This window comes from Daucus carota, chromosome 5 (genome assembly GCF_001625215.2).
Source record: "Daucus carota subsp. sativus chromosome 5, DH1 v3.0, whole genome shotgun sequence".
In the NCBI taxonomy this organism is placed as follows: domain Eukaryota; kingdom Viridiplantae; phylum Streptophyta; class Magnoliopsida; order Apiales; family Apiaceae; genus Daucus; species Daucus carota.
The window spans coordinates 28,897,988-28,917,337 of record NC_030385.2 but is presented as its reverse complement, the minus strand read 5'-3'; the positions used below and the strand labels follow the sequence as shown (position 1 = coordinate 28,917,337).

General features: G+C 34.5%; 1 protein-coding gene and 1 non-coding gene across 2 annotated transcripts; one reads left to right on the top strand and one right to left on the bottom strand.

Moving 5' to 3' along the window:
- Positions 1-894: 894 nt before the first annotated feature.
- On the bottom strand, positions 895-2,123 carry LOC108221523 (uncharacterized protein At2g29880). The gene is made up of 2 exons (XR_010292172.1): positions 1,766-2,123; positions 895-1,683 (listed from the first exon to the last, which is right to left on the bottom strand). It is a non-coding gene; the product is annotated as an uncharacterized protein At2g29880 (transcript).
- Positions 2,124-2,761: 638 nt separating this feature from the next.
- Positions 2,762-14,349, top strand: LOC108222937 (probable nucleoredoxin 1). Its single transcript, XM_064092885.1, has 16 exons — positions 2,762-3,058; positions 3,345-3,893; positions 4,022-4,519; positions 4,779-6,404; positions 7,095-7,228; positions 9,347-9,752; positions 9,893-10,432; positions 10,721-10,890; positions 11,007-11,438; positions 12,313-12,370; positions 12,518-12,637; positions 12,829-12,951; positions 13,053-13,181; positions 13,277-13,395; positions 13,493-13,561; positions 14,249-14,349. The coding sequence occupies exons 1-4, from the start codon at positions 2,840-2,842 to the stop codon at positions 5,214-5,216; spliced, it is 1,704 nt and encodes a 567-aa protein (XP_063948955.1). The 5' UTR covers positions 2,762-2,839; the 3' UTR covers positions 5,217-6,404; positions 7,095-7,228; positions 9,347-9,752; positions 9,893-10,432; positions 10,721-10,890; positions 11,007-11,438; positions 12,313-12,370; positions 12,518-12,637; positions 12,829-12,951; positions 13,053-13,181; positions 13,277-13,395; positions 13,493-13,561; positions 14,249-14,349.
- Positions 14,350-19,350: the final 5,001 nt, after the last annotated feature.

Below are 19,350 nucleotides of genomic sequence, written 5' to 3'. Positions count from 1 at the left end.
CTTTGTGTTTTTTGATCTAGCTTTATTAATTTGTAGAAGATCAGCTACCCTCACCAAAGTTACTTATTAAAATGAACATAAATATGGATATGGAAAACCAAGAAGAGGAAGAAAAAGAGATGGCTGAAGAGGAAGAAAGGAAAAAACAACGACATGAAATTTTAAAAACTTTGTTGACAGTTTATGAAGAAGTGCTCCGTGTGCTCAATAAGCACACGGTAACCCTGTCTAATCAAAGCATCCCACGTTCACTAACTAGGCGACCTGTCAATTCAAGAGGATATGCATATATTCATGGTGTTTTAAATGATGATCCTGAACACTTTCGAAAACTTTATAGGATGTATCCGCAAGTTTTTCTTAAGCTATCCAAGATTATTAGAGAAAAAAGACTTTTGAAAGATACAAGATTTATATGTATTGAGGAGATGCTTGCAACTTTTCTACTTGTTGTTGGTCAGAATTCCCGATATTCTCATGTTGGTGAAACATTCAACCGCTCACATTTTAGTACTAGTCAAAATTTCAACAAAATTCTGAAAGTTTTGAATAAAATTGCGGTGGATTTTATGGTTAAACCTGGTTCTTCAACCCCGGAAAAAATCAGAGAAAGTACAAGGTTTTTTCCTTATTTCAAAGTAAGTACCTTTTTTTTTCTTTTCTTATTGGGTGTATCATTATTACTCGTAGATGTGATTATGAATTAATTATATTTAGAAGTTTAAAGCCTTCACCACTGGTGTACAGACCTCTGTTGGCATATAATTTTCTCAAATACTACCTCAACAATGCTAACAATAAAGCAAACACAATACTACCACTATTGATGGCAGTGGTTTTGCAATTCACAGAGCACATTATAGCTCAATAGATCCAAATATAAAATCTAGCAATTGATAAAAGCAAAGGTCCAGCAGCCAGCAAGTACCACAATTTTAAAAACTGATCCAAATATAAAATCTCGACAAAACAAACATTGAATTTTATTGTAGCCTCAAAACTTTAACATTGAAAGTACTTGAATAAGCATGGAAGAAAACTAGAAGCATCAGAACTCGGTCACCAATGATATGATCAAGCCTTCTGCTTTTCATCAGAATTCTAGTGTCACATATCTAATTCAAAAATTACCCAAGCATAGCGTTCATCAGGGGTCATCTTCATGAACTCCATCTTCTTTGCTCTAGTGTTAAGTAATTTAAGCGCCCTGAAACGTGTAAGCTGATCCAAATCAGGCAAATCTTTGATAAGATCCCAACAGCTACAATCATCATTATTAAATGACTTAACAGCTTCAACCATCTTCTCAACTGAGTGACTAATTTGCATTATAGCATCTAGCTGACTAGCATTGGCAGAAGAACTAGAATTTCCCTCGAACTCAGACCGGTTGCGCTTTTTAAGTGTTGGAGGGGGAGGAGCATCAAGATTAATAGATTCAGAAGGTTGGGTCAAAGGATCTTGAAAATCATCCGGTGTATAAGCTTCAGTATTATAATCATAAACTAAATCATCCAAAGGTTGATGTTTTTTACTTGCTTCATTGTCATAAGTTCTTGCATCAGTATCATCTCCTAGTCCGATGGCATTCTTTCCGATAGCAGTTCCATTTCCCACTGCAATTCTTAAATCATCATAATCTCCAAAAGTGTCCGTACGATAACTTTTGTGCGTAGGATGTACCTGATGAAAAACAATATGTTAGTATAGTAATCATGTCAAAAGTTAGAAAAAAAACTCAATTTTTAATAAATAAATAAATAACCTTAAAATACTCCTCCCAAACTTCATCTGGAGCAGTAAATTTTTTTGTTATAGGATCCCATCCAAATCCAGAATTAAACAGCATCAATCTTGAATAGTTGGTGTATCTAGCTTTAAACCACTTCAAACGACTAACATATTGGGGATGAGTTCTTTGACAACCAAGCTTTTCATTCAGAACAGGAAGAATCTTTTTCTCCACGGTAACCTTCGTTGAATAAACCATTACTATCTCGCCAACCACGTTTTGCGGCATCAACCATGAGATTCAATAACTCATTACTTTCCTCAATTGTCCAAATCTTATACCCAGCAGTTTTTTCTTTCGGATTGTCGTTCTCTTGACATGCATCGCCCATTTTTCTGTGTATATTGATACATATATGTGTATATGCAGAAAAAATAAAAAACAAGTAACGTATACATTAGCTGAAGCAAGTAGATCTATATATATCTAAAAACACATAATGATAATAGAGAATCATAATAGAGAAGAAAAGGAACCTTTTTCACAGAGGATGAATTGTGGAGACTTTTCGCAAAGGTTGAACCCTAGGTTAATTGAGGGAAGATAAACTCATGTCAAATCTTTTCAAGAATGGCCTGACAATTTTCTGAAAAAATATATGCAATATTCAATAGAAAGTCATTAAAAGTCTATCAATTATATTTTTCCACCGAAGTCATTGATATATTGAATAACAACTGACTTTTAGTAACTCTCTAAAAGTTGTAATTCAATACCTCAAACTTTGAAAGATTTTTTAAAAATCCTGATACAATACCTCTTTACTTTTAAGGAGTATTTAAAAGTCTTAATTGAATACACCAAGATTTTAAAAATTAATAAAAGTCATTAAAAATCAAGATACAATACCAGTCTTGTATTTATTTTATAATAAAGAAAGAAAAAAGTTATTTTAAAATTTCTTCTATGGTAAACACGTTCCGTTAAATGTTAATTACTTAATTTCCTTGTATATTTATTTTTGAATTCTTTCCCACGAACTTAGGTGTCTATTATATCTTACATTCTCGGACGTATATTTTTGTGTTACAGAACTGATCTGATCTGATGGTGATGACAAGGAGTTTGCCAAACAACTGCAAAGCTGATGATTCTGTATCAAAGGTTTTTATCAAAAAGCATATAGAGAAACCAGCCAAAGGTAAGAAGAAGAGGAACAAGGGTAAAAAGGGGAACAAACCCTATCGAATTGGTGATACAGTGAATCTGAAGGACCTTCTCTTCACTCAAGAGAGAGACTATCTAATCAAATACAAGGATGTACAGGTATGTTCCTAAATTGCTTGTTTGTTTTTCGATATTGGATGCACATGTTTATCAACACATATTTAATATTTTAGAACTAGATACATGTCTAAGTGTAGGAAATCGATTGTTATAGTTAATTTGAATCCTCAATTGAACAATTTTCTATTAAATTTAATAATAAGGTCCTAAAACTACACTATACTAGGATTTAAATTTCTTTAGTATAAGAAGACAAGATATAATTCTGTTTTTGATAGAAATTTGATAGCTTAGTAGCCTGGTTATGCTTTTGATGTCTTTGTAGATAAAAAAGGAGCAACTGGTTGGCAAGGTTATTGTTCTACATTTCGTGTCACTGGTAAAAGGGCATAACAATTTGATACCAGATCCGGATTTAATAGATATATACAAAAAGTTAGAGCCGAAAGGTGGCTTTGAGGTTGTCTTTGTTGCAGTTGGGGATGGTCTTACTTGCCTTGACACACGAGAATCGACATCAACATATTCTACTCCTCAACAATGTTTTGAAGAAATATTTTCTACAATGCCATGGACTGCCATCCCATTCTCAGATTTAAAATCCAGGAACCGGCTAGAAAAATTGTTTTGTATAGTCAGCGATACCCGTCTGGAAATGGAGCCCGTCTCATTTGTCATTGACTCTAGAGGGGTGGTTTTGCAAGCTGATGCTACCCAAGTGTTTTCAATGTATGGATCTGCTGGTTATCCTTTCACCAAACAAAGGCTAAAGTGCCTTGATCATGAAGATTATGTTACCATGGAGCAGCTTTCTGTTAGTACACTCTTGGCCTCTCCTCAACGTGATTATGTGATCACCAACAAAGGAGACCAGGTATACGTCTTCTAGCATCATGTTATCATTTTGACATCTTTATCATCTGATATAATTCATTTGCGTGTTCTAAAATACTCAGATTATCATGTGATATATATCCCTTATTAACAACGCTTTCTTTGTAGGTACCTCTACATAAGCTTGAAGATAAGGTGGTAGCCTTATATTTTTTTACAGATATTTCGAACGTACGCATCACATCAAAACTTAAGTTGGCATACAAAGAGTTGTGTAAAAAAATGGAAGCTTTCGAGGTTGTGCTCATTAATTTACTTTCTATCTCGTCTGATACATGTGAAGATACATTCTGGAAAACATTTGAGGCAATGCCTTGGTTGGCGATCCCATCTAAAGACACAGATTGTTGTAAGAAGTTGCTGAGGATCTTTGACAGTACCATATGTGATCCTGGGCCTTATCCTGTTTCAAAGCTGGTGATTATTGGACCCCGTGGAAAATTCATTGAACCGTGTGGTGCTAACATCTTGTGTTGTTATGGTATTCCAGCATACCCGTTCACTCGCTTTAGTGCTGTCAATTTAAAAATTGAAAAGGTTAAGGATGTGAAACCAGAGATGTTTTGGAATCTAGATGCCATCTTCAGACAACAAAATGGTTCCAAGGTAAGTTATTATATATCTCTTAAATTGTCTTTAGAAGCTTCCCCTACCGTATCTTTTTTGTTATTCCACCTACAATATAAGTAAAAAGTAGTAACATATTCCAGCAGCAGTGGACAAGTATAATTTTTTCCTATACCTTGCAAATTCTGGCCCTTCCCATATTTACATGAAGATCTTGTTCCTTTGTCTTCCAACTCTTTCCAGTTTGTTAATTTGTCAATTTCGTTATGTTAATTGGTTTTTCTCTTCAACTTTACAGGTTCAATTCTCACAAATTGTTGGAAAGAGAATCATAGTATTATTTCAACTTTTTTATGATATACCAGAACAAACATTGAAGAAGCTAATAGCATTGTACAACCAGATGAAGGGTACAGACGATGAATTTGAGGTGATCCACATCCGTGAAGAGTCGAAGTGGGGGCATGTTGGAGCAGTTATCCCATGGTTAATGCATCCACCTTTTAGTAATGCCTCGGATGCTGGCAAAGTCATGCGTCGTCTTTTTTATTATGGTGAAAATGGGCTTGTTGCATTCGATCGTGACGGAAGAATTGTCAGAATGACAAGACGCCTTGCAGTTGGGAAGACGGTCTTTCCCTTTTTTGATGCTGAAAAGATGGAAGATGAGGTCCTGCAGGATATGCAAGAAGATTTATATGAACCTTTAGAAACCCTTTTATGTTGCTGTTGGTGATTTGGAGAAGGATTTTTTCACATTTTACTGTATCCGTTTGATAGCTATGAATTAATAATACCTAATGGAATAAGGTCTGTTAATAGTTGGGCTTATTGCGATTTACCTATATTTATAAATTAATTGCCCTGCATATGAAACATATAGATAAATATCTCTTAATTTTTATATACTAATTAAATGCATATGTGTGTATCTGTATTATTCACTTCTATTCCCCTTCACACATATTATGGTTTCAAATCATTACGGTAGTAGCTGTACTAATCACTTGGAGGTTTCAAATTATGGTTTACTGGTTTTGCCATTGTGTGGAGAAAGGGAATAAGAAATTGTGTTGTTTTGCTTTTAGGGAAGATGTGTTGTTTTGATTTTAGTACTGCTGCAGTTGACGAGAGTTGGAGTACTAGGGTCCATAACTTACGCTGTGAGGCCCTACGAGCGTTTTGATAGGGATGTGGCAGGGAGGTCCCCTGATGATCAGCTATCTGCGCTTGCTAGCGTTATGGATTGGTTGATTTAGGAGATGACTACACTTTCTCGTACTGGGATGATTACCCGCGAGAGGGATGCTATCGGATAGTATTGATAACAGTCATATCTACTAGTTGGATGGGACTCAATATTGTTGTATTACCTTGTGTGTGTTATTTCCTTTCTGTTAGAACTTTGACCTTTGAACTGAGCTTATGTGGTCTGTATTGTAACTTGATCTATCTTTTCGTTCACACACTTAATCTGTGATGTTATTTATATCGTCTTGTCGCATTTGTCTAAATGAGTATTGTAGTTGATGATCAACTAATACCTATGCTCCCAGGTTGTATGTAACCATAGTACTACATGTATATATGATCACAATGCATGCTAACTGATAATAAGTTTTGATAAAAAGGTTTAAATTATATTTGTGATAAATGCTTGGTAACAAATAGATAGATCACCAAAATATATATATATTTAAATCCTTAAAAATGTAGGGTTCATATTAATTGTTGCCGCTTGATTGTAGTCCAAATTGAAACATGTCCAAGACGAAGTTCAAGAAGATGTCAAGAAAATGATGTCTGAGGCTCTGAGCAACTTCAGTTTTCAGCTACAAGGTCACAAAGCTACTCATCTCCACGTACAAGCCATTGTATAGAGAAACCGAGTTTTTTAGCTTCTTGCAGTCCCTTTGGTCCTCAGGTAACCCTATTTGGTATCCATTTTGGTTGTTGCACAATTGGAAGACCTCTGTTTCTAGTGATTCATCGGCCACATCATGTATACTGATGTGAAGCACAATTATTTCTAGCAAAGATAAATATTTTGGCATATGGTACCAGTTAGTATTACACTATTACTTCATTTGTTTTCATTCAGTAAATACTTGATAAATTAAGCGTGGATGAAGAGTTATTTAGTAACTTCTATACTTACCTCATATATTTTGATCCATCACTTCTGGATTTGTGCTACTTTGACTGCATCTTTACATTTGACTGATCTTAAATGACTTTTGAATCATAATAAACAGTTATGAATTAGTTTGTATTGAGCTCCATGGTAAGTTTCTATATAATCTTTATTTTAGTTATAGTACTTGAGATCCCGTTTCATGTTACAACTTGTCTACCAAATCATTCATAGGTAGAAAAGAGAAGTTGGAATCTGTGTTCCCAGTAATAAAATTTTAAAAGCTTTCTAAACTGTAGTTACTAGTTAAGTAATTTAGAGGTGTCAACTTGTTTATACATTAAAATAAAAAGGATATATAACTCGACCTCCTACATAGTTTAGCTTCACTGTTATAGCTCTTACCCTTCTTTGTGTTTGCCTCAGTCATCACATTCATCTGATTCACACTCTGTTGTCTGTTTTTTTTTTCTTTTACAGGGAAGCGGTGTTGTCACTAGAATAGCTGCCATGACAACGGAATCTGTTTACAGGTTCTTGCAACATCAATTAGCTAGCTTGGAGCACTGGTCGGGGTACCACCATCTATACTATACTATAAAAAGCCAACATAGGTATAATTTGTAGTCCTACTTTTCCTTCACGTTTTTTGGTTTGGTCTATTTTTTTCGTCCTTTTCTATGTTACTTCCTTACTGGCCTATTAGTAATTAGTAATAAACATAATAAACAACGGCTCCTGTTAGAGTGCTCCTCCTAGACTTCTATCACATGCTGGACATTGATTTTATTATAATCAACCACATCTTGCAAACCCTTTCCTGGTGAAAGACAACATTGGCATAATTTAAGTGACGCAGTTTCAGATTTGGATACTAGACTATAATTTAGTCATTCCATAAGGTTTGTTCTTCATACATATATATGGATATGAGTTGTCTCTCTTCTGAATATATATGGATATGAGTTGTCTCTCTTCTGATTAAGTATCTCTCTTTGTTATCCATTGTTTATATATCTTAAATTCAGTAAATTAGTTGCTTATAAGAATTGATTAATTTGATCTTTGTTTTTAGCTGCCTCTGTTGTGCTCTTTCTTTGGTTCCTGATTGTGCTCTTTCTTTGCACGTAAAGTGTTTGATCTGAGAGTTGTTTGAAAAATTTAACTCAATGTGATGTGAATTCAGCATATAGAATTAGTGTTCTACACGTGTGTGCTTTGCAGGTGCTACCTAAATCAAGCACTACCACTTTCGTTTTGCAATGCACTGTAATATTTTATAACTGCTAGGCTGAATAACTTTGAGAATCGTCTGATAGAAAACATTAAGCCATAGGCCATTCTGCAGTGATCATGTCCTGCACACCATAAGTTGGAGTGGAAATCAACATATACTTCAAATAGTCCTAAACCTTTTTTGCTTTTTTTTTACATTTCTGAGGGATTTCAAACCTTGGGTTATGGACTGCCCCCAGTCTTAACCGGGTAAATCCGGACTCAACTATTAAGGACAAGCATTCCAAGCATCTCCCGAGGGAGTCGAACACTCATGATAGCTGCCACTTGCTCTTACCAACCGAGCTAACCTGTGGAGCTCTATGTTATACCTGATTGTAGAGAACATAATCACTAAATATTTCTTGATAGCCATAGGATTATTATGCAACTCTTCTCTGATCCCCTCTCTTGTCATGGGTGTTCTTGAAGGGCTTTTGACATGACAGGACTTGCAATGGTCATTTTGTTGCTCGACTATATCTCGATAATTTGAAACTGCATTTTAATGGATCTGTCGCAAGTACAAGGCCATAGCTGGCACTAGATCACGGGCTTCACTTTTTGACTTTACTTTATTGAAATTCTGTGCAAAACTATATGAATGTAGAAGACCAAATATTATGTTTATGATGTATACTTGATAGTATAGTTGTTTGAGCCTTTAAATGACTTTATTCGGTCATGGTATAAGAGAATTTATGATTGGCATCCTGTGCTTCACCAAAAATTACTGCCATATGGGACTTTTTTATAATTAAGTTTCTTATTTTCTTTGGTCTTCTTTAGGTTGCAGTTTTCTGTTTCCATGTAGAAGCCTATTATCTCACTAGTCTGGTGTCCTAAGACCTCTACTTTCTTAGATAATCGAGCCGCCAAGTTCAGTGGCAAATTGGGTGAGTTTAGACTCCTCAATATCCGGCGATACAATGACAGAACCCGACCTTTATTCCTAGCCAAATCTTCAGCTGTTTCCCATATCAAACTCGCCATTTCTAAAAACTTCAACAAACAAACGACACAATATAATTAATTATGTTTAAGCATTCCACTCTTCAGGGAACAAAACATTATAAACACATTTTAAGGTGATTATAAAGTCTACTTCCATAATTTATTATTAACTTTTTTACTTTTTTGTATTAAAGTTTAAACATTGAATTTTTATTTAGAAGAAAATAAAAATAATATATGGAACTATAGTTTAACGGGGCTTTAAGATGCGTGCCGAGTTCCTGTCCCCCAATGTATACCTCCTGCCGGGACAGAGGTAGTCCTAATTTACAATTTCATAAATTTCAACTGGTTGCCTATTATAATAAAAGATCTGCGACACGATAGGATTTTTATATTTAGCAAGAGATATAAATCGTCTCCTGGTTTATTTAATTATCTTTTGTATCAATATATGAAATTAATATGCATTGTTAAACTCTGGTTGGCATTTTTATTTTCAGGTAATTTCAAGTAAACCGGGTAACTTAGTCTAGGGGAAAAAGGTAATTCCTGTATGCTTACCCATAGAAGAGTAATATCAGTGTCATCACTTAGATCATACTGTTTTTGAAGAGTAAGCAAAGCATCAACAGAACTATGGTATGTTGGTTTATTCAGTAATTTCTGGCAGATCCTTTGATTTGTTGTTATTATATGCTATGGTTGTTTCATTTCAATCAGAACTATGTTTGATTTCGTTTATTGGTATATAAGTTTTGGTTCTCTAGGACTTGTAATAGTGTAGTAAAATATTGTGAGAGGATTTTTTGTTTTTAACTCTGTTGTTTATGTAGCTGGAAGCCTCAAGATGAATTTAATCCACCTTCGTATTTAGACTGTTGTGAATTCCTCAAAAATGTCTCATCAGTATGTTCTCTGCATATGAATCGAAATTCTATGAGAAGTTGCCAATTCTGTTTCTGGTGGGGCATTTTTGCCCACATGCTCCGCCTTAACAGTGAATGATGTTGGCTCTAACCAGAATTTCTTGGCATTGCACTTTCCAGGCTTGACCGCGAAGGTTTCAGTTCCACCATCAATTGTTGAGCACTGGTTGGCAGTTCCACTTCCTTTCACTTCCATGTATGTCTTACTTTGGATCTCATCATAGGCTACCCCTTCCAGAACACCTTCAGCAGTGGCACCATGTAATATCCCAGAGGGAAGTTTTTTTTTGTTAATAATGTTTGTTTTATTTATCAAGCAAACATGAATCACACCTCAAATTGATGATTAATTCGTCTCTGGAAATCGTATATAGTAATATGGTTTTTGTTTATTTTAATATCTGAGTTTTTAATGGATAGATCTTGAAACCATTAGGACATTTAAATAGTTAAACCACTCTTCCTCATCAGTCATCACTAATTTAGTGACTTCTACTATAGCTTTAAGATTCAAACGCTGATGCAAGAGAAGTTTCACTAGCCGAAGCCCTTAAGATGCATCTGACCAAGAGCAAAGAAGCTAGAACAGTAAGAGACTGGGAATCAGTAGAAGAGGAGATCCATTTGGCAATCTCATCTGGTGTAGATTCTTCTCCTCAGGTAACTAAATCGTATATTCACACTAATTTTGTTGCTTCTAGGTCTATTGATGTCCAAGACTTTGCCTATGCATCTGTTCACAATTATACTATTTAAATAATTATGTCATTCTATTTTAGATAGCCAAGATGCCATATATAAATACTTGCATGTTTTTGTTACCCCAATTTTAACAGTTGTTCTGTTCACAGAAAATTTGAATAGATACCCTTTACAGTTATCATCTATGCATATACAGAAATCTGGATCTCTTATATTTGCTCATGACAAAAAAATTTCATTTTTTAGATATATGCTTTAAAAGCAGAGGCCTCGCTGAATCTCGGTAAACACCAAGAAGCCTATACCATAATTCAAAAAGGGCCAAACGACACAAATTTATGCATCCAGTTTTTGGGGGCTACTGGTTGTTCTGATCTATTAACAACCAAAGCACAAGTTTACATGGCAGCTGGCAGGTTAGTGAAAAACTCTATACAACTGATCATAATTTTTATTGTCTTCAGAGTCTTAGACTTAAATTTGTGTTATATTACTATATTATCGTGCTAACATGTAATATCATCTGTTTTAGATTTGAGGAGGCAGTGGCGGCTGCTCAATGTGCAGCGAAACTTGATCCAACCGAGGAGGCAAAAGCTACAGCAGAGAGGGCTCTGGCCTTGCCATCAGCTCGATCAGAAGGCAACCAGCTGTTTAAAGCATCAAGATTCTCAGATGCCTTGAAAGTGTACGCTGAAGGACTACAACATCAGGCACTTAATTCTGTATTATTATGCAATCGTCATCAGCACACTTGTCAGCAAATTGTTTGAGATCAGAGTGCAAAGATCAGATGAGCCTGGAAGCAGAGGACTCCACTCCAAAGGCTTTGGAAAGGCATTGAGAAGAAGGCTTGAGCTGCAATCCTGGTCGCCCCAGTTTGGTGAGCTGCATAAAAGTTGCACCCTCTTAGCATATATGCAGTACCATCAACTTGTGGAAAGAGGCTACACACCACTAAAAGGTAGACCTCTTTCTGTGATTTTTATCTCGAATAAAATTACCTTTTCTTTTCATAATTAAAGACGCTAATAGCCACCAAGTCTTTGACAAGAATTGAACCTATGTTAAGTAGTTATTCTTATTTTTCAGTATTGCACTATGCCTTTATGAAAATTCCTATTTGTCTTCTTCTGTATTGCACTATGCCTTTAAAATTCCTGATTCTCTAGCTGTCTTGGAGCACTGCTCCACAAAACAGATTGTTAAGTGGTTATTAGTTTTCTCAACTGACTTTTACATTTTAAGCATATCATGGAACCATGAACTAGGTTGCATTAGTAAATCCAATATGATTAAATACCATTATATTAATTTAATAATAAAACACTAAAAAATTATATTATGCTTACAAATAATAAGATAGCCAACATGGGTATAATTTGTAGTCCTACTTTTCCTTCATGTTTTTTGGTTTGATCATTTTTTTATAGTCTCTTCTCGTTGCTATACTAAAACGTAAGAATCGTCTCCTGTTACAATTCTATCTCCGAAGTCCTAACAGAGGTTTGTTTTACACCCAAAAACAAATACTACACGTAAAGCCACTATCACCATTCACCATCGCCCTCTGTCTCTCTCCATCTCGGTGACCTCTATACTTTACTCTATATTCTACTTTTCATTCAACCTCAATCCCCAACTCTTTGATTCTCTCAACCTCAATCCTTAACTCTTTCTCAACGAGATTTTCAATCGAGTCGACGATTTAGTCGATGGCTTCCATTGCTTTCATCAGTCAGTCTCTCTCTCTCTTACACACACACAAACACAAACGCTTTCAACATAACTTTGCCTAATTTTATGTCTAATTTGCAATTTCTTGATTGTGTGATTAGGGAGGTTTCAACTGTAATCAAAATTGAGGGCACTGATTGAGCAGATGAGCTGAAGAAAGTGAGATTTTACTTCAAATTCTCATTTTCCCCCTAATTTTTACTGCTTTCGATGTCAATTAGCTATTCGTGGCCAGTGTTCTTTTTTTTTTTTTCTGGTTTTTGTTGGGAGTTATGAGTTCTCATAGGTGTTTGTTTTGATTTTTAGGGTGTAGTTTATTAGCAGAACAGGATTCATTCAGCTTTCGATAGGCCGTTAACAATGTGGGAAAAGTACTGTTTGCACCATTGTTTTGCTCTTCTGCTAGGATTCACGCTGCCCGCAAATGTGAGTTGTTTTGTGATTTAAGTTGTTATGGATTTCATGCTCTGTTTTTTGTATATAGTCTTGCTGATCTGAATGCAAATGAAGTTATTGCTGGAGTAACATTGATTCTATATTTTAGACATATTTTTGGAGTTGTTTAGAGTTAATTTGTGGTTCCTGAGATATTTTTGGCGTTGGTGGTGGTGGTGAAGGCGGTTTGTATGAATATTAAAGTGGAGTTGTGGTGACAAGAGATCCCAAGTCAACGCTGAGGTGGACTAGTGATCTTCGTGATCGGTTTGTTCATGCTGTCACTAAGCTTGGTGGCCCTGACAGTGAGTCTCTTCCTCTGTTTCATTCGTTTTCTATATAATTTTTTTCATTTGAGTGAAGAATATATGTAAATCAATCAGTCATATGTACAAGTACAATTCAGCCATCCCCACTGAAAGCAACAAATTGAGTGTAAAGACTCTGTCTTTCTGACTTGTTGAAAAACCCCATGGATATTGTCAATCAGTTGCAGCGACAGTATGTCGATTTCTTGTCTTCTCTTTATTGTGAGGTCAGTTGTTTTAATCACCCTTTTGCCCCTCAGAACTGAAACCACTGATCTGAGTTTAATTTTGATGTGGCTGTTTTTTCTTGATGTAAATTTAGGGGCTGCAGATTCAGAAGCTTCAGGATGAGAGTAACCCTGATTTTGTGAATGAAGTTGTTACTCTTTTCTTTGAAGATTCAGAGAAGCTTTTGCACAACTTGGCCATAGCTCTGTCAGTGTGTGTTTATATATTTTATATATCGAATGAAAAGTAGTTTGGATTTGTGGTAATGTATATATTGTGAATTTTACTCATGGGTTCTTGGATTGAACAGGGACCAGCAGCATGTGGATTATCAGAAAGTTGATGCCTGTGTTCACCAATTCAAGGGTAGTAGCTCCAGGTACCATCATTTCTTATTAACATGTGAGAAATTTCAATTACCAAACCTTGATTTATAGGTACAATTAAGATACTCTGATGTGTGGTTGATGGTGTATGCAGTGAAATTTGAAAGATATGTTAGATACTAGATCACTGGAAGCATTGGTTCTATCTTGAGCACGTAATATTACTTTTAAAGTGAGACCAAGTAATTAAAAATAATGTTAGTGTATATTGGTTGAAAAATATTATCGGTTATTTATTAACAATTATATATAATAATATTATATGTATATATATATATATGTCCCCTGTGTTAGAAAAATTGAAAAAGATAATGTGTTTTAGTTAAAAAGATAATTACTATTTTGCCCGAAGTTATTTTTGAAAACTGAGTTTTTTAATTTAGAAAATTTAAAAAAGATTAGTTAAAAAAAGTAATTTATTATATAGATTGACCCGTATTTCGGCCCAAGTATATATATGCCTGTATTTCGATCCAAGTACCAACCGACCAAACTTTTAATGTTAAAATATTTTAAATCGCAACCTGTATCAGTACATTATATATTCTACAACATTCTATTCATGGCACCACTGGTTTATTTTGCGTTGTTTTCCATTATTTTGTTGAAGTTTTTCATGATAATGTAGCATGTATTGTGTATTGTGATGCTGATTACTATGTTTTTTGGTTTCATTATAGTCAGATGAGGACTTGTTACTAAAGCAGCACTGGTGATGAAATTGTTGAAGCTCTTATTGCTAATAGTGCAACATTTGATAAGAAGACATCATTTTCACAGGTGATCTATTTCCATAAATATAAAAATTTAAACACCATGTGATCTTGCACAGAATGCTAAATGTTGACTTACTATCTCCATGCAGGAAAAATATAGGCTCAAAAAGCAGAAGAAATATGCACCAAGAGTACTTTTGCGGCGTCCTTTTGCACGCAGGTAATTTGAAGTTCTCTTAGAAAGTGTCTCAGGGTGGTTCGAGTGTTGGGCTCATGTAAAACTGGGTCTTTCTTTTAGCAGTGACCTGAAGGACCCAGTCATTTCCTTTTTGATATATTAAGCTTATTCTTGCCATTTGATATAATTTATTTCTTTTTTTCCTCCCAACATATGTGAGACTTCTAAAATAGGACCAACTACGTTCAAACTTCAAAGTGTATTTTAACATTTTTTGATAGTGATTAGAATTCATTCTCCCTCCATAGTTTAGTTGGTTAAATGATGTGGCAAGGATGGCTATAGTTATCTTTAGTCCTAAATATAGGACCAACTATCCATTTATGCATTTATAAGACGGAGTGGTGATTTTGCAAATTTAGTTCTATAATATAGTTATACAACCAATTATAGCTATGCATTGAACTTGCTTTAATGGCTTGCTGTGTTGTAACATATTTAAGTGAGTGCAAGAAAATATGTTTGGGTGGCAGAGTTCTTGGTACCAAGGTTCAAAAGGTCATCAGGCATTTACGAACAATCTTATAGTGTAGTGTGTTTAGCTTATAATATCTACATATCTTGATTTTGTATTGTGTAATTAATATTATAAGGACACACCACAAACTGTAACCTTTTTTTTTCTTTCCAAATAATAACACCAGAAAAGGGGTAACCCATACTGGAATTCTCAATGTAAGGCTATTTCTACTGTATTCTGTTTACCATGAAGGTTGCAAGTGATGTAAGGAGAAGGGTCTATATAAACAGATAAACGCATCTCTTTGGAGAATCTTCAGAAGCACTCGACTTCGGAGACTTGTGTAAAAAAATTATACTAGAGCATTGCTGTAGGAATATCAGACTATTAGATGTTATGGAATATCAAGTTATCAACTGATTCTGGATTTTCTGTGAGTTATTCCTAGATCCCTTCGTCTAATGTAAATTGTTGTATCAAATAGAGTATATTAACAATATGTAAGTAGGTAAGCTTGCTCAAGGTAATGTTTTGTTCTAATTTCTACCCTCCAAAAGTGACTCATGCTGGATTCCCCTTAGTTATGATCTGTTCCCCACAACTATATAGATAAATTATTAGAAGCTAGGGGAGGAGAGATGATAAGTATATATACTGATGTACAGATGAACTGATGGTGTTACTCGCATGGCGGAAGCTGAAATTGAAATGACACGTACTGAAATCTAAAATAATAATCTTTTTACTGATTATTTGAAATCAGTTGGGTTTTATGCAAAGAACTCTGCTAATTTTTAAGAATAACATGACTGAGAACAAGAAATTTCATTGATTTTGTGATTCATCAGTGTTGCCCTGAAATTAAAATAGCCATTCCACTTCTTGTGGCTTTTGAATCTGTGGATTAATTATTGTATCTCCGTAATGCAGAAGCAACTCCCAAGTCAGTGCTGAGACTCATGGGCTTAAAGGGATTAACATTGTACCATTTAAAGAGCCATTTGCAGGTATACATGTTCATATGTTTTAGACTATAATCCTGTTTCCTTTTATAAAAATCTGATGTGACAAAGTTCTGAAAGTTCTTCATTCCTTCCGTGTGCAGAAATACAGACTCGGGCAGCAGGCTTCCAGGAAACAGGATACGGTAGAGCAAAACATTGAGAACAGTGGTAAGTCTTTACCATAGTATAGGGTTTTGTACAGCTTGCGGAAAAACATGAATGAATTATCAAACACCTCCATTAGATGATTAAGAAATGCAATTCAGATATTCCAGAAGTAAAATAAGAAAACTTGCAATAGGTTCTGATAATTTTGGTTTGAATTACCTATTGTGTTCAGTCGGCTAGAAGTTCCTGTCACATTACCTCTGCATCATCATTTATTTTTAATATCTTTTATGGAGCTGGACTTTTCTCAGTTTAATTTGTATCTGTTTTTATTTTCTAGGGGATTCCTATGGACGTTACAATATGCATTCTATGTGCACGACTGAGAACACATCAAAACTGAATGGCGAAAGAGGGTATGTGCTCCTGGAACTCATGTTTTTCAAGTTGCTTGGTTACTTTACCACTATAAGAGAACTGAAGATCCCTAATCATCCAAAGAACATGGATAGACAACTCGTTTACATCCGAAGTCCTGTCTGTATTACAGGAGAGCCTGAAAATAGCATTAAAGGCGATGGCTTAATAATAATAAAAATGATTAAAAAAACCTTTAGTGCTGGAGTAACTTTGATTCTATATTTTAGACATATTTTTGGAGTTGTTTAGAGTTAATTTGTGGTTCCTGAGATTTTTTGATATTGTACGAAACTTCATCCTTCACACTAGGCATGAGCATGGTGCGGTTCGGTGCGGTTTTGGCTAAAAACTGCACTGTAACCATATTAATTCGGTTTCTAAAATTAAAAACTAAAACCATACCATATATAAATATTGATATAATTTAACATAATTTAGATATATAAAATAAAGTATGCATGAGCATGGCAACCTCACAACCCCACAGGTATCTCAAATGAATTATGTGCTTACTGAAGTAGCCTGTGCAGCACTTCTAGGACTTTTACTTCTGTTGCAGGCATATAAACTTAAATGGTGACAAAGAAAAGCAGGAAAAAGAAGAACAAAACACCCATAATGTATTGAACAATTATAAGATAGTCTATAAAACTAAATTAAAATATTAATAAACATATTTCAAAATATATATATATAATTAATTTTATTTGGTTCGGTTCGGTTTGTATTCGGTTTTAAAAAATTTAAAACCAAACCGTAACCATATTAGTGGTTCGGTTTGGTTATTAATTGGTTCAGTTTTTAGTGGTGCGGTTTCATACGGTTTTTGATGATTCCGGTTCCGGTTTCGACTTTTGGTTCGGTTTTACTCATCCCTACTTCACACATTTCAGTTGCAGGTAATATTTTAATGCTTAAATGTAGTTTGGTTGGCAACATTTTAGTCACATGCCTGAAGTTCTGCGATTAGATGTTAGGTTCCTGCGTTTTCCATGATAAATTCTCAATTATGATTTAAATAAGTCGTCCTCTTTTTTAGGATTAAGTGGCTTCTCTTCTAAATGTAATATTGGCTCCATTTCTTAACAAGTTATCTCTTGTCACCTTGTGATTGTTAGTTGCAGGGTTGATAAACAGCTTTCAAAAAGAGTACTGAGATATTAGAGTTATAAGAAAACTGGTATGTTTATATTCATTCAGTTGAATTCTGTTTATAAAACTTTGTGTTTAATATAGATATAGCATAATTAGCACATATCCTGGTTCAAATTTAAACTAATCTGACTTATCTAAATATCTATATACAACCAACTAATGTCCTGCCATGAAGGACTGTTATTGACTAAGTTCCACAGACTTTTATTTGACTACTTCAGCTGGTTACTTGACAGCCATAGCCATATTAGTACCGCATCTCTGAAAAAGATCGGCGGACACATATATCCGGATACAATATTCGACAAGTTAAGTGGATCCCCTATCTGCAATGCTCAATTTTCAAATGAGGACAATCATTATAAATCGGATGGATACCCCGTACACCCAGATGAAATGGATGAATTTACATGTCTTCGGGGTAAAGTTGCTCTACTCATGGGATGTCTTTCGGCTTATCTTACACAATCCATTGACTTCTATTTAGATCTATTTTAAAATTATTTTCTTAAGTAAGACTTATAATGCAAGTGATTTAGACACTTAATATTATTATTATTGGTAAGAGTAGTTTTAATAGAGTTATCCAGTTTAATGTGTGGAATAATTGTACATATCTTCGGCTGCTCTAAAACTTAGTATGTGTTATTAAAGTTACAAGAGGAATGAACTGTGCTTTGCTTTAATTTTCTTATGTCATTCGATCACACCTATATATATATATAATCAACATGTACATGCAAGTTGATATAACATGGGGTATATGGATCTTTTCTACATGAATAGCCCATCTATTGCTGATCTTATGCCTGAGGCTTTGCCACAGAACATGTCAGATGGCTGTTGTCATGGTGCTGTTTTAGCAACATACTTTGATGTTACTCTCTTGTTATGCAAAGTGGATGTATACAAGCAAGGTCCAACATAAAACACATGGCTGCTCCAAACAGGTTGATCCGAGTTTCTGAATATTGATGCAAAGGACTAGGTATATAGAATAAAAGAAAATAAGGCCCAACAAAGTTTGCATACATGATAAAACTTTCTGTGCAAATATAATCTAGGTCCAGATATATGTACTTTGGTAAACAAGATACAGAAGATGACAAAATATCTCAAACAAGACTTCTCCTAGATAACAATAATTTAAACAACTGCAGTTTCAAAGTGTTCAACGTCATCCGTAAGAACATTACAGTCGAGTTGCTTATTCAATAGTAATAAAATTAATGAAAACAATTGCAGAAGTTCGAGCCACCTGCATGAACCCAAGTTTTGCTCCTGAAACTCCCCATCACTGACCTGCAAGTTCTACTATGTTCACTTTCTCCACACATTAGACAAACAAGAATAAAGTTATTGACAAAGAGTAACAAAGAGCTCTTGCACTGGAGGGAGGCATCACCCAAAAATTCACATATGGATAATAAAAACATTTTAATAACTAAAATTTTTAAATGAATGGATTTTTTTCGAATAACTAAAAAATTTAGTTCAATATTTTAATATAACTAAAATTTTCAAATACAATAGTATCATGTGTTATGTAATGAAATATGAAAAATATGAGGTAATATTAATTAAAAACCACATTGTCATATATTAATATTAAGAAAACATTCACATATGGAAAAAAATTGATTGTTTATACTAAAATTTTATAATATGAAAAAAATATTGT